At 42.6% G+C, this 13,794-nt stretch overlaps 1 protein-coding gene across 1 annotated transcript; it reads left to right on the plus strand.

Annotated features, from left to right (window-relative positions):
- Window positions 1-5,586: 5,586 nt before the first annotated feature.
- LOC308292470 (CD59 glycoprotein-like) lies at window positions 5,587-12,006 on the plus strand. Its single transcript, XM_080734810.1, has 4 exons — window positions 5,587-5,667; window positions 5,774-5,847; window positions 7,519-7,629; window positions 10,184-12,006. Exons 2-4 carry the CDS (start codon window positions 5,790-5,792, stop codon window positions 10,372-10,374), a joined length of 360 nt encoding a protein of 119 aa, XP_080590936.1. The 5' UTR covers window positions 5,587-5,667; window positions 5,774-5,789; the 3' UTR covers window positions 10,375-12,006.
- The last annotated feature ends 1,788 nt before the right edge of the window (window positions 12,007-13,794 follow it).

Raw genomic sequence — 13,794 nt, forward strand, 5'->3', positions numbered from 1 at the left:
CACTGGAAAGATTAGCTTCAAGGATACATCCTAAGTAAGAGATTTCGTTTTTTCGTGTTATGACCTTGTCACCCACTTTGATTGTGAAGTTATCAACTTTTTTGAGGTTATGATTTGATCCAAAGAGGATGGACTCTGTTTTACCCAGGTGAATTGATAATTTGTTGTCGTTAAGCCATGTGCAGATCTTACTTAGTTCAGAGTTAAGTGTCTTCTCAACCTGCAAGTGGTCCTTGCCCGAGACTAGGAGAGCCGAGTCATCCGCGAACAGGAACAGGTTGCAGTCACAAGCAGATGCCATGTCGTTCACGTATATTAGGAACAACAGAGGTCCCAGTATGCTACCTTGAGGAACACCACAGTTTACCGGGAGGGGGGGGGACAGGGTACCGTTAATCTCCACCACCTGTTCCCTCCCCACCAGGTAAGACTGCATCCACCTCACTGCTGCGCTGTCAAGACCGATGGCTTTTAGTTTCTCAATCAGAATAGAATGATTTACGGTGTCAAATGCCTTCTGGAGGTCCATCATGACCATGCCGCTATATTTGCCGTCATCCGCTTCGCGTTTGATTTGGTCAGTCAAATAGAGAAGGCATGTGTCAGTGGAATGAGATTTTCTGAATCCAGATTGGAACTCGTAAATCAGATTATTCTCATCGAGATATCTTGCTATCTGTTCGTAGACTATTTTCTCCATGACTTTGGATATGGAGCTAAGAATGGAAACGGGACGGTAGTTTCCAGGGTCTAGTTTGCTACCTTTTTTATGCAGGGGGGTTACTTTTGCTAGTTTGAAGTCCTGTGGGACATGACCCTGTTCGATGGAAAGGTTAATTATGTGGGTAATTATTGGCGCAATGGTGGCGGCTGAATCTCTGAGAAATCTAGCTGGAATTTTATCAAGGCCAGTGGCCTTGTGTTGAGGTAGGGCACTCAGTTTTTTAAACACTTCATCAGTTGTCACTGTGGCAAGTTTAAAACTGTCTTTTCTGACGCCCAGTTTATTGTAGAATTTCTTAACAAATTTTACACCATACCGCCCAGATGGGGCGACCAGTTTTTCAACCAGCGAACGGGCCACGGTGGTAAAGGTTTCGTTAAGATGGGTAGCCACTTCACATTTGTCAGAAATGAGAGCGGTGTCCGTTTTGATGTTTATGCTGTGGCCTATGGTTTTAGGTTTTAAGCCTAATGTGTTGTTAAGCAACTTCCATAGGTCTCGTGGTTTGTTTTTGAATTCGTCGATTTTTTCATCAATGTAGTTTTTTTGGGCGGCTCTAATATAGGCAGTTGTCTGGTTTCTAAGCTTCTTGCACTGAGCAGTAAGATGCTTGATTTGGATATTGAGGTCAGGGTTGAATTTTTTTTTTAGTTTTTTGCAGCACTTACGTTTTTCATCGTACTTTTTGTCTCTGAGTTTAGCTGATTCAGCAATATCTGAGTTATACCATGGCTCTTGGCGGGCTTTAACCCTGGTGGTATTCAAGGGGGCCACGATGTCTAGAGCATCGGTCAATTTGGTTTTAAAACCACACCATGCTCCTTCGACATTTGTACACTGCAGTTCAGAGGAAAAGTCTGTATTCGCTAGAGTGTTATTTAAAGCCTCACTGGAGTAGTTTTTGAGGCTTCTAGCTACAACTGTTTTGTGGCCACTAGCCTTGGGTTTGTGTATTTTACGCGTACAGTAGATCATGTAATGATCACTAAGACCGCATACAATAGCCCCGCTAGCGGTGACTTTTGATTTGTCTGTGGTTACGATGAGATCTATGAGGGTTTGGGAGTGCTCCGTCACCCTAGTGGGCACAGTAACAAGCTGAGTGAGGCCATATTGATTACATAACCCATTAAAGGACTTGAACAGGGGTGCTTCTTTACGTAAAGCATCACAATTAAAGTCGCCCAGAGCGTAGTACTCAATACCGTCCACCTTAGCTAAGCTCTCATCAAACAGCTCAAAGAAATCATTCTGGTCAGGGGGTCTATAGACAGCACATATTAGTATATTTTTAGCATGTTCAAAAATTATCTCGACCCATACAGTTTCAAGAGAGCTGTGGTGTAGGTCTGGGCGAATGATAAAATTTAAATCATTGTGAATATACATGCAAACACCACCTCCTTTCCTGTTCCTATCATTCCTAATGACAGTGTAATTGGCTATTTCAATTCTAGCATCTGAGAATGCGTCATCGAGTTTAGTTTCTGAGAAGGTTAAAATTTGGACCTTACCATCAAAAAACATAGCTTTGATTTGTTCCAGTTTGGGTTCCAAACTGTTGACGTTGAGATGGATCATTTTCAGTCCTCTTTTTACAAATGTTTCTTTCATATTTGAGGTGATCAAATAGCCATTATCAGGGCTGGGGGTTTCTGCTGTGTGTGAGTCCACATCCGTCTGTAGTGGTAGTGGGGGTGGGGGTAGGGGGGGGAGGTCATGTCCCTTTGTTGTCTGTGAACCTAGACACCAGGATATCCAGCTTCTCTCCACGGCACGAGGGGGGGAGGTGTCGGCGCAGATTGTATCAAAGCCGAGACGTGTCAACAGCCACGACTGGTTATGATCCCTGGGGGGTGACGGGGCCAGCGGGGGGGCATCCTGCTCGATGGTAATCTCCGCGAACTGGGCACCAGCAGCCTCGATGTCTGGTGGTGCGGGGTTGGACATGCCGTCGTCCGAGTCGCTCCGTGGGTCGGGTGGTCCCTGGGTGTTTAGTGGGGAAGTCGGCGGGGGGTCGTCTGTGACTTGGACACTGTCGGGAACCGGGGGTTTGCCGCCAGGCGCCTCGGCGCTGCTGTTGTCAGGCGGCTCAACGACCGAAACCTCGCCGATGCGTGCAGGGTTCATGCAGGGATCCTCTCTCGCGTCGTCGTATGTAGCCACGGCAACCGCTGGGCGATCGTATTGCAGAGAGCCGGCTGGAGAGCCATTGCTTTTAGCATAGGACTCACCAGCTGACCTCGTAGCGGCCGGGAGGTCTTCTGTCTCAGCTACGGATTCACTCTTGGTCAGGGAAAACATCTGTTCTCTCGCCAGACGAGCGGTTGTTTGTCGAGTGATCGCTGGGCCTGGGTGAACGTGAATATCACCCGAGAGTAGTAGAAAAAAGTAAATAAAGGACCGTCTGTCCATTCTACCAACCGGGGGTCTGTTTTTTGGTGTTATCAGCGAGCCTAGGATAGCCAGTTTGTAGAGGTGTTTCAGTTCCGATCCATCGTGGAGGTAAAAATCACAGTGAGATTCCTCTCTGTTCTGCACATAATCCACTGTATCCATTTTCTCTGCATGCCATGGTGAGCTGAGGCACGAGTCGGTGTAATACACGAGAAATATCAGAAAAGTGAAAAATATCCTTCCCTTTGTTCCTGGAGTGTAGTCGGAACAATGGGTCGCGGAGCGGAAAAAAATGCGGCCGTCCTTCATGACTGCTGACTGCTCACCTGATTCAATCGCCTTCAAAATAGAATTCTCAAAATCAATTGAATTGATTGATTGAAGACTTTATTAGAAGTTTGCATAGGAAAAGGTACAGTTTCATGACGGTACAGTTCACTGGTACAAGGTCTACTAAAAGGAGATCCATGAAAAGACTAAGCTTATTTCCACTGGAAACCATTGAAGTATCTCATATAACATTGAATGACAGACAAATAGAACACAGTAGCCTACTATGCAGTAGAAAAACAAAAAAGAAAACAGTAAGACTAAACAAGCAGTATACAAAGAAGGGGGAGGGGAGGGTTGGACTAGGTTCATTTTTTTTACCAGTTGCGAACGGCTGCTGCCTGTAAGTGGTTTTTCAGGGCAATTTTAAAGGATGCTAGTGATCCACACTCCTTTATGGCCTTCGGTAAGGCTTTCCACATTTTGGTGGTATAGCAGAAAAACGAGTTTGACCCTTTGTTGGTTTTTACTCTGGGTTGGAAGTGATCTGTGGCGCTGCCTCTGGTGTTATAATTATGGACATCCTTAATGTTTATAAAGTATTTTGACAGGTACTTGGGTATCATAGTGGTGTAGTGTATCTTGTACACCAGGCCCATTGCAAGTTGCTGTACTCTGTCATCTACTCTGAGCCACCCCACTCTTAATTGGTGAGTAGCGGTGAGGTGAGTCTGATAGGGAAGGTTAAGCAGGACCCTAATTAGTTTATTTTGGGCTGTTTGGAGTTTTGTTTTCAGGGCTTGTGGGGCGTCACGATACCATACGTGGACTCCGTAGTCAAAGAGGGGCTGGATTATTGCACCAGCTAGTCTTCAGTGTGTTGAAATTGACCATTGGGGCGATCCTCTGTAGGAAACGAGTTCGTTGATTGATTTTATTTATTACTTTAGAAGTCATCTTTTCACTGGAAAGATTAGCTTCAAGGATACATCCTAAGTAAGAGATTTCGTTTTTTCGTGTTATGACCTTGTCACCCACTTTGATTGTGAAGTTATCGACTTTTTTGAGGTTATGATTTGATCCAAAGAGGGTGGACTCAGTTTTTCCCAGGTGAATTGATAATGTGTTGTCATTAAGCCATGTGCAGATCTTACTTAGTTCAGAGTTAAGTGTCTTTTCAACCTGCAAGTGGTCCTTGCCCGAGACTAGGAGAGCCGAGTCATCCGCGAACAGGAACAGGTTGCAGTCACAAACAGATGCCATGTCGTTCACGTATATTAGGAACAACAGAGGTCCCAGTATGCTACCTTGAGGAACACCACAGCTTACTGGGAGGGGGGGGGGACAGGGTACCGTTAATCTCCACCACCTGTTCCCTCCCCACCAGGTAAGACTGCATCCAACTCACTGCTGCGCTGTCAAGACCGATGGCTTTTAGTTTCTCAATCAGAATAGAATGATTTACGGTGTCAAATGCCTTCTGGAGGTCCATCATGACCATGCCGCTATATTTGCCGTCATCCGCTTCGCGTTTGATTTGGTCAGTCAAATAGAGAAGGCATGTGTCAGTGGAATGAGATTTTCTGAATCCAGATTGGAACTCGTAAATCAGATTATTCTCATCAAGATATCTTGCTATCTGTTCGTAGACTATTTTCTCCATGACTTTGGATATGGAGCTAAGAATGGAAACGGGACGGTAGTTTCCAGGGTCTAGTTTGCTACCTTTTTTATGCAGGGGGGTTACTTTTGCTAGTTTGAAGTCCTGTGGGACATGACCCTGTTCGATGGAAAGGTTAATTATGTGGGTAATGATTGGAGCAATGGTGGCGGCTGAATCTCTGAGAAATCTAGCTGGAATTTTATCAAGGCCAGTGGCCTTGTGTTGAGGTAGGGGTAGGGCGCTCAGTTTTTTAAACACTTCATCAGTTGTCACTGTGGCAACACCATTGAAAAACGTTGAAGAGCATTTATCGGTTTAGATGTATATTTTTTTGTCATTCAAACTTTATTTGTACACAGAAACATAATGGTCGTTGTATAGCTTCAATTAAAAGCTTAATCTATTTTTTTATAATCGTTTTTCAATGGCGTTAGGGTTACTCTTATTCTGAAGAGATCAACACCGGAAGTCTTATATTTGCTGGCACTACATTTGCTAACAGAACATAGCCCTAAAAAGCGATACTGGCCGAAAGGGAACGTGACCACCAGTGTAAACAAAGGCTCGGTAGCAGTATCGCGTGTTTGCTTCGTTATACTACAATTCATTTCAGGTTTGTGTTTGTTTGTCATGTTTACCTTCGTGTAAATGCCGTTGTTTTCAACAACAGTAATAACAGCCATTGTAATGTGACGTTGCTTTTTGTTTTCATGTTTCAGTGTGTGTTCTTGTAACATGACGGGGTGTGGAAACCTGCTATGGCTGAGCACTGCGCTGTCTGTGTTGGCCCTGGGTAAGAGCTAATAATATTGCTGAATTATGTGATGTGGTTTCCTGTGGAGATAAGCTTAGTCTAGGATCTCCTTTTAGTAGACCTTGTACCAGTGAACTGTACCTTTTCCTATGCAAACTTCTAAAAAAGTCTTCAGTCAGTCAATCAATCAATCATGCACCCTCCCAATAAATATAATTTGTAGCCTAGGCCTACATGAGATTAGCCTCGCGTAGCCAGGCTTACTCATGAGATCAGTAGCCTACTATTGATAATTATTCGATTCAATTCAAAGGAGCTTTATTGGCATGAGAAAACATGGCGTTTACATTGCCAAAGCAAGTGTCAAAATAAAATAAAAAGAGTTGAAAATGGGGAAAATTACAACATTGTGTAAACAAACAGAGCTATGTCGTATTGTGTCATTTTATACAGGGTATAAAGCTTTTGGAACAAAATAGCATATTTTTTTCCCTCAATACAATTTTTAAATAATATACGAAAAATAAAAACTAATAAAAAGATTTAAAATGTGTTTAGCACCTCTGTCTCATACTGTGTGTGCAGTAGGTCTAGTAGCACCATATAGAACCTCACCTGTCGCTGCATACTGTTGCGCTCCGAGATGAGGTCCTAAAAACATGGCGTAGCGATCGCTGGGACTGCCGCAACAACGAGTTGGAAAACACTCAAAACGACATTTTATCCAAAAAGTAAAGGTAGTTCCGAGCTCCCAGACTGTGGTTTACCTAACCTTGGTAAATAAAACATCAACCACGGCGTTGGGAAAACGGTTTAAATGGCTTATTTAGTCTCATTAAATTCAGAAAAGCCCCCAGCGGCAGGTGCAAGTACTGCATCTTTCCCATTGTAGCAGATACAGTTTTCCCAACACCGTGGTTGATGTTTTATTTACCGAGGTTAGGTAAACCACAGTCTGTGAGCACGGAACTACCTTTACTTTTTGGATAAAATGTCGTTTTGAGTGTTTTCCAACTCGTTGTTTTGCGGCAGTCCCAGCGATCGCTACGCCACCTTTATAGGACCTCATCTCGGAGCACAACAGTATGCAGCAACGGGTGAGGTTCTATATGGGGCTATAGGTCTAGATGTCACTCAATGGTTTGTAGTCCGTGGCGTGGTTGAGTTCCATTCTCTAGACCTTCATCACAACAGTTAACTGTGTTCGCACACTGTTGTATTTCTTCCAGTAGGTATAGGAGTTTTTTGTTCATGTTTTCAAACACACTTCAGGCTGTCTGTAATCTGTGGGAAGTATGTGTGCCTCTGATGTCTTGGTATAGTGGGCAAGTGGTTAGAAAATGTAGCTCTGTTTCCACCACATTCTGTGTGCAGTGGGTGCATAGTGGCGGCCTTTCTCTATTGCAAGGCTGTGTTTGTTGAGTCTGTACCTAGTCGAGGCTTTCCTGAGTTTTGGGACGTTTATCGTCCTCAGATATTCTGCCAATGCATACAGTATTATCTTTTTAGTGCTAGATAGCATTCCACTTTGCTTTCTTTTAGTTCTCTTGTAATCTGGCCCAAAGGTTTTTCCGTCTGGTAGTTGTGCTCACGTTTGTGGGCCAGATGACTGAGAGGGCATCCCTGTAGGTCTTGGCCATCGTTAATGTTATGTTTGTTGCACACGTGTGGGTTTGCAGTGTGTACAGTATGTACTGATGTTTGTTACAGGTGTGGGTCTGCAGTGTTACTCGTGTCCGGAAGGCTCTCTGAAGTGTGAGAAAAAACAGCAGTGTACAGGTGGACTCAACTCCTGTCTGAGCCTGGAGGCCAGCACTGGTGGTGAGTAGTCTGGGATCACTTCACTTTTCGGGCTTGTAACCGGTCTGGAGCGGAAACCACAAAACGTCATGCTGTAGTACGGGAGGACTACAATTTGGCCGGAACTATCCACCGGAAACAGTTTTAACCCAAAATAATTCCCCTGCGCTCAAGGACATACTTTTAAGGCCTACCTAATAAACTCCTCGATGCGGAGTAGTTTTGCTTTTGAAAAATTAGTTTGGTATATGCATGTTTTAGTCCAACATCTAGCGACCGGCAAGACCACACCAGGCTACTCGAGCATTTTAATAGGGATTGGGGAAACAAACGGTGGGAACCAAATCAAAGCGACGCCGTTTCTTCTAGTGGTTTCCGCGCTTTAGGCGGAAACCAAACGGCCTGTTGTGAACAAACACCAGGCTTTCTCTCTGAAAGCCTGGTAGGCGAGGTTAGGTGGTGAGACACACGCACACATGCACGCACACACACAAACACATATAATCTTAAAAAGTCCTGGAATAAATTCCTTACCAAAACATTTCTTCACCAATGTGTTTGTAAAGGTGTCTAGTAACACATCTCACAAAGACTGAAATTCAGTTTCCCTAGGAGAATATTTGACAGCTAGGGTAATTCTGGGTCTCATTCACTCACTATACACTATACTATAGGGGAAAAAATCACTCCCAAAAAATGTGCTTTAAGTGGGATGTGAGGGGTCTAACTAGGGCCGGCTTTACACTGCAGTCCAATCCAGCCCAAATCCGATTTGGTTTCAAATCTGATCTTTTGGCCAGAGTTTTCACACAGCATTTGCAAGTGACACAGATCTGATCTGTGCATTCAGACAGCGTTAGCCCAAAGCTGCTCTGCGGCGACATGCATGCTTTGGTTACCGTGGTAACGACGTAGGCGTCATGGCGTTACGTCACTACGGCGACGCTGGTTGATTACGTTCTGATTACGTTCAGGAAATGCGACATAATAGACCATAGTAAACACACGTTAATATTGTTTTTCTCTCTTCTTTTCTTTACTCTTGTGTTTCGCTCTTCTCTCTCGTTTTCACTGTTTAGCTCACGTGTTTTCTCTCTTCTCTTTTGTTTTTCTCATGTGCTCATTGCGCTGTAATCAAATAGTAAATACTCGCGCTCTGTAATGATGTAATTTACAGCCGCGCTCGGTGACGCTTGGCCAGTTTGAAGTGGCTTGTATGTGACCTGCATATAAGTCAATGGGGTGGATGTGGTTGCTGCTTTCAGACTGTGTCAGATGTCCTCAGATCCGATATGGATCGGATTTGAAACTACCTCTGGATGTGGTTTTTCAAAATCGGATTTCATGTGACCTGAATGTGACATGTTTGGATTTAGAATATTTAAAAAAAATCGGATTCCACGTTTGAAGTGACTCAGATCTGATTCAGGCTAGATTTCAGTGGCAGTGTAAAGCCGGCCTAGGTGTTTTTAATTATTCTGAATCCATTGCAAGCATTTGTTTTGCACAAAAAAAACATTCATTGGGCTAAAAACAGCCCATAAAATGATGGTTTAGTGATGAGTCATCACTTTTCACAGTGGTATGGGGGTCCATTTCTAGCCCAAGGAATGTTTTTGGTGCAAAACAAATGCTTGCAATGGATTCAGAATAATTAAAAACACCTAGTTAGACCCCTCACATCCCACTTAAAGGATATTTTTGGGAGTGATTTTTTTCCCCTATAGTATAGTGTATAGTGAATGAATGAGACCCAGAATTACCCTAGCTGTCAAAGATTTTCCTAGGGAAACTGAATTTCAGTCTTTGTGAGATGTGTTACTAGACACCTTTACAAACACATTGGTGAAGATTTCTTTTGATAAGGAATTTATTCCAGGATTTGACACTATTTCTAAAGATATCCCCTGACTAATAGGGCTGTTCTGAGTGAATACAATCGCACGAAGATTCTGGAAATACTCCGATTACTTTTACTCTGAGCCTCCAAAATAAGGAAAAATCTATAAAATACTGTGGCACTCAGCGATTAAATCATTGTTTAATCAAACAGCGGCTTCGAATGCTATCAACGCACTGAATGGGAATTTGTCAGACCTTTGAATGGTGCAGTAGGTGAGATAATGAGCTACCATTGTCACCATTAAATGTGTTGATGGCAGCAGTAGGTTTTTGTCATCATTCAGTGGGTTGACCAAAGATTTACAATTCTGTCCCCCTGGTTTACAACTTATAACGGCGCCTTCGCAACGGTTGACACGGCAACTCACTCGCTACTGATCGTTCGCTGGTGTCTCCTGTGGTTCCTGGTCGCCTGAGACGGCGCATCTCCGTCATGGTCAATAAATATACTTTATATGGCTATTGAGTCCCATTGGTATGGTCATTTGTCTCCCAATCAATGGTGCGAATAACCTACCCATCTCAGCTACTGCACCATTCAAAAGGTCTGAAAAGACGTGACAAATTCCCATTCAGTGCGTTGGTATCCTTCAAATGGGGTGTCAAAAGCACTCATTAATGTAACATAATAATGATGTGTATATTATGATCATATATTGTATTATCTTTACAGGCATGGTGTTTTCCAAGTGCATCAGCCTTGCAGACTGTGACACCGAGAAGTTGGCCTCCTCTTTCCCCATCAGCAGCTTCACGTACGACTGCTGTCAGAACAACCTCTGTAACTCCTCCCACTCTCTGAGAGCCAGCCCGCTGATTGGTCTGCTGGCGGGCGCCGCCGCACTGTGGTGGGCCATGCGCTAAAGCAGTGGTCCGGGGGGACCCCCAGGGGTCCTCGATGGTGTGTTCCAGGGGGGGTCTGCCTGTTGAAGAGGTGGTGCCATAGTTATGCACTTTTTTCACCTGAAAGCTGAATGCCTCTAATATGTCAAATTGGCCCAGTTGAAATACAAAGATTTAATGACATCATAAAACAATCACCTCCCCTTTTTGAAGCGGTGAAAGCCACTTCCAAGGAGTGGCTTTGTCTGTCCCGTACATGTCCTGTGAATTGAGGATTGGTTAAGCTTCACATGACAATTTGGCCCTCCAGACAAAATCATTCATTCATTCAGAATTCATAAAAATATAGAACTAAAGCACATAGAAAGTATAGATCTAGAACACAGAATGTATAGATCTCGAACACAGATTTCATAGCTCTAGAACACATAGAATAAAAATTCACCGCTTCACTTCGAACCGAGGTTTGATTTTTACCTTTCAACTGCAGCTGTTGTCACCACCCACCTGACAACCAGGCATACAAAAATGTTGCTCCTAGTATAATCATAATACCTGATGATTATGTTGTAGGGGGGAAACAAATCACGGCACCCCATCTTTAATTCATTGACTGCCTGTTATTTTTAACTTTTAAAAGTAATCACAGCATATTTATCTCAAGTAAGCTCCAGTCCGTTCTCTAACTGCGCTTCGCCATCGCCGGAACCCCCTCCATATATTAACATATTAACACAAAGTAACACATATTAACACAATGTAACACATTAGCCGTGGATACACAATTTACATTACATGAATCTGATGCTCTAATCCGGAGCGACTCACAATAAGCAAGGTAAACTCGGATGCATAGAGACAGTGTAGCGCCTCAGTAAAGCATCACAGATAAACCGCAAACCTAGGATCGGTCTAATCTGTAGGACAGGGCTACTCAACTTAAGATGGCTCAGGAGGAGCCACTCAGCAAAATAGCAAAAACAAAAGGGCCACAAGCTAGGCCAAACTTCATTGAACACAAAGATTGTCATGGAACGATTAATAATGAAATTATGAAGTTATAATCTCCGGAACAAACAAAATAGCAAAACAAGTATTGTATAAAACAAAACAAAATTTGTTTCTTTGGGGTTTTGGAGATAAACTGAAAAGTGACATCAGAAATGACTGCACTGAAAGTAGACAAAATATATGTTTTATTGGTATGACCATGAAGGGCCGCACAGACATGCTGCAGGGGCCACATGCGGCCCCCGGGCCACAGGTTGAATAGCGCTGCTGTAGGATAGAAGTTAAAACAATATTAGCCTAGAACCTGTCTAAGTAATATGCCATCAAAATAATAAACCATAGCCTATAGAACATTGGAAACGTAGGATACCAGGTAAACAATTAACTTATATCTACTCAACATGATATTCAAATTGTATTCTGTACATTGATACTATAGGACAGTGTTTCTCAACCTTTTTTCTGCATGGGCACACTTTTCATGTCCCAAGAATCCATGGGCACACCAACATAATACGGGGGTGTAAATATCGTCACTGTCGGGAAGAAACCTTGTATCTCTAAGTTTCAAATGTGTACGTTTCTTCGCAAAATAAGGCCCTGCTTCATCATACAAGGCTGTCGCACAACGGTAGTGAAAACAGCCGATCTACAAGCACACAACGCCTCGCACCGCGAGGCGTTGTGTGCTTGTAGATCAGCTGTTTTCACTAGTTTAAATCATTTTTAAAATGATAAATACAATACTGGCTTTCAAGCAGTTTCAAGGGGCACACTTGACCCTTCTCAGGGGCACACCAAAGGTCCCCAGGCACAGTGGTTGAGAAACACTGCTATAGGATACAGCAATGAATATCCTAGCATCTGCTGTTTAAATAACATGCTATCTAAATTGAATACTTAACATTGCACTGAAGAAGGAGGAGAAAAAGGGCTTATAATTAACAAAAACATGAGAACGATGTCTCTGCATGGATTGATTTCTCATGTTGAGTTTCAGGCCTGATAATTGAATGTCACTTCAGCTTGAATTTTCTTTTATAATATAAAAAATACTCTGTTACAAGTAGGCCTGTGTTCAAAACTGTTGAATGCCAAAAAGAACAGAAAAAGGCAATGACATTCACTACTGTTAATAGTAGTGTGTTTGGGCACGTTCTAAAAACACAGAGTGCACTCACGTATTAGTTTGCATTGGCCAGTGTGCCAAATTAAATTGCTCCTTTTTTATGTAACATTGTCATCACACCATGGTAAAATGAGTTGTTTAATCTATCTTTTAATTCCTTTGTTGAAGGCTGAAGTAAGACTTAGAGTATTAATTACTGGTTAAAAAAAAAGGTAACATGAAATGTGGCTTCAGCTTGAAGATCGCTTTGCACTGGCTTTCTGTACGCACAAATGTGAATAAAGATTGTTTGAAGGAGGATGTTATGTATTGTTTGAATCATTGGTACAGTATTATGTACTATGTAAGCCATTTACCATGAAAGGGAGTCTGCGGCTTGTGTAAGACTAAGAGTAATAATTACTGGTTCAAAAGGTAACATGAAATTTAGCTTCAGCTTGAAGATCGCTTTGCACTGGCTTTCTGTACGCACAAATGTGAATAAAGATTGTTTGAAGGAGGATGTTATGTATTGTTTGAATCATTGGTACAGTATTATGTACTATGTAAGCCATTTACCATGAATGGGAGTCTGCAGCTTGTGGCACAACCCTGAAACAGTGGTAAATCAGCCAACAATCCATATAGCACCTGATGAAGCTGCTTTATGTATAGCACCTGATGTGTGCTAATAAAGAATTATGCATTAAGCAGTTGTCCATCGTAGTTCCCTGAAGGTTTTCTCATTTTTTCTATAGTTTATATGCTTGCTGATTAAGACTAGCACCTTCTATGGGCCTTTTGTTTGGATGTGCAGGAGTCCCTTCTCTTTGCTATATATATATATATATATATATATATATACCTCTGATTAATGCGTACCTCCAAATACATGATAGATAGATAGTGGTGTAACAATATAATAACTGCATCGAAACATCCATTTTAACTTCAGAAATCAAAGTATATCGATATGTAAACCGCAACATTTACGAAACAAAGTTGTTTGACTCTGTATCGTAGCAAAATGTAAGCAAGCGATTCACGATGAAGCCAGTCGATTTGACATATTATGGCCCAAGCGCATGCCACCAAAAACTGGGAGGAGTAGCGTGGCAAAATAAAGTGCTATATGCCCTGTTAGTACAACCACACTAAATCACCAGCAATAATGAACATACATTATATTATGCATTTGTGTGGGATTGGGTCCATACAATTCTACATTGTAGAAGCACTGGTATAGTCAGTCAGTCTACCATGGTTTCACTCAACTGGTCATGAATTTGGACACATTTTTCCCCCCAGATGGCGCTAAAAGC

This window comes from Nannobrachium achirus (assembly GCF_963921795.1).
Source record: "Nannobrachium achirus genome assembly, chromosome: 10".
Classification (NCBI taxonomy): Eukaryota; Metazoa; Chordata; class Actinopteri; order Myctophiformes; family Myctophidae; genus Nannobrachium; species Nannobrachium achirus.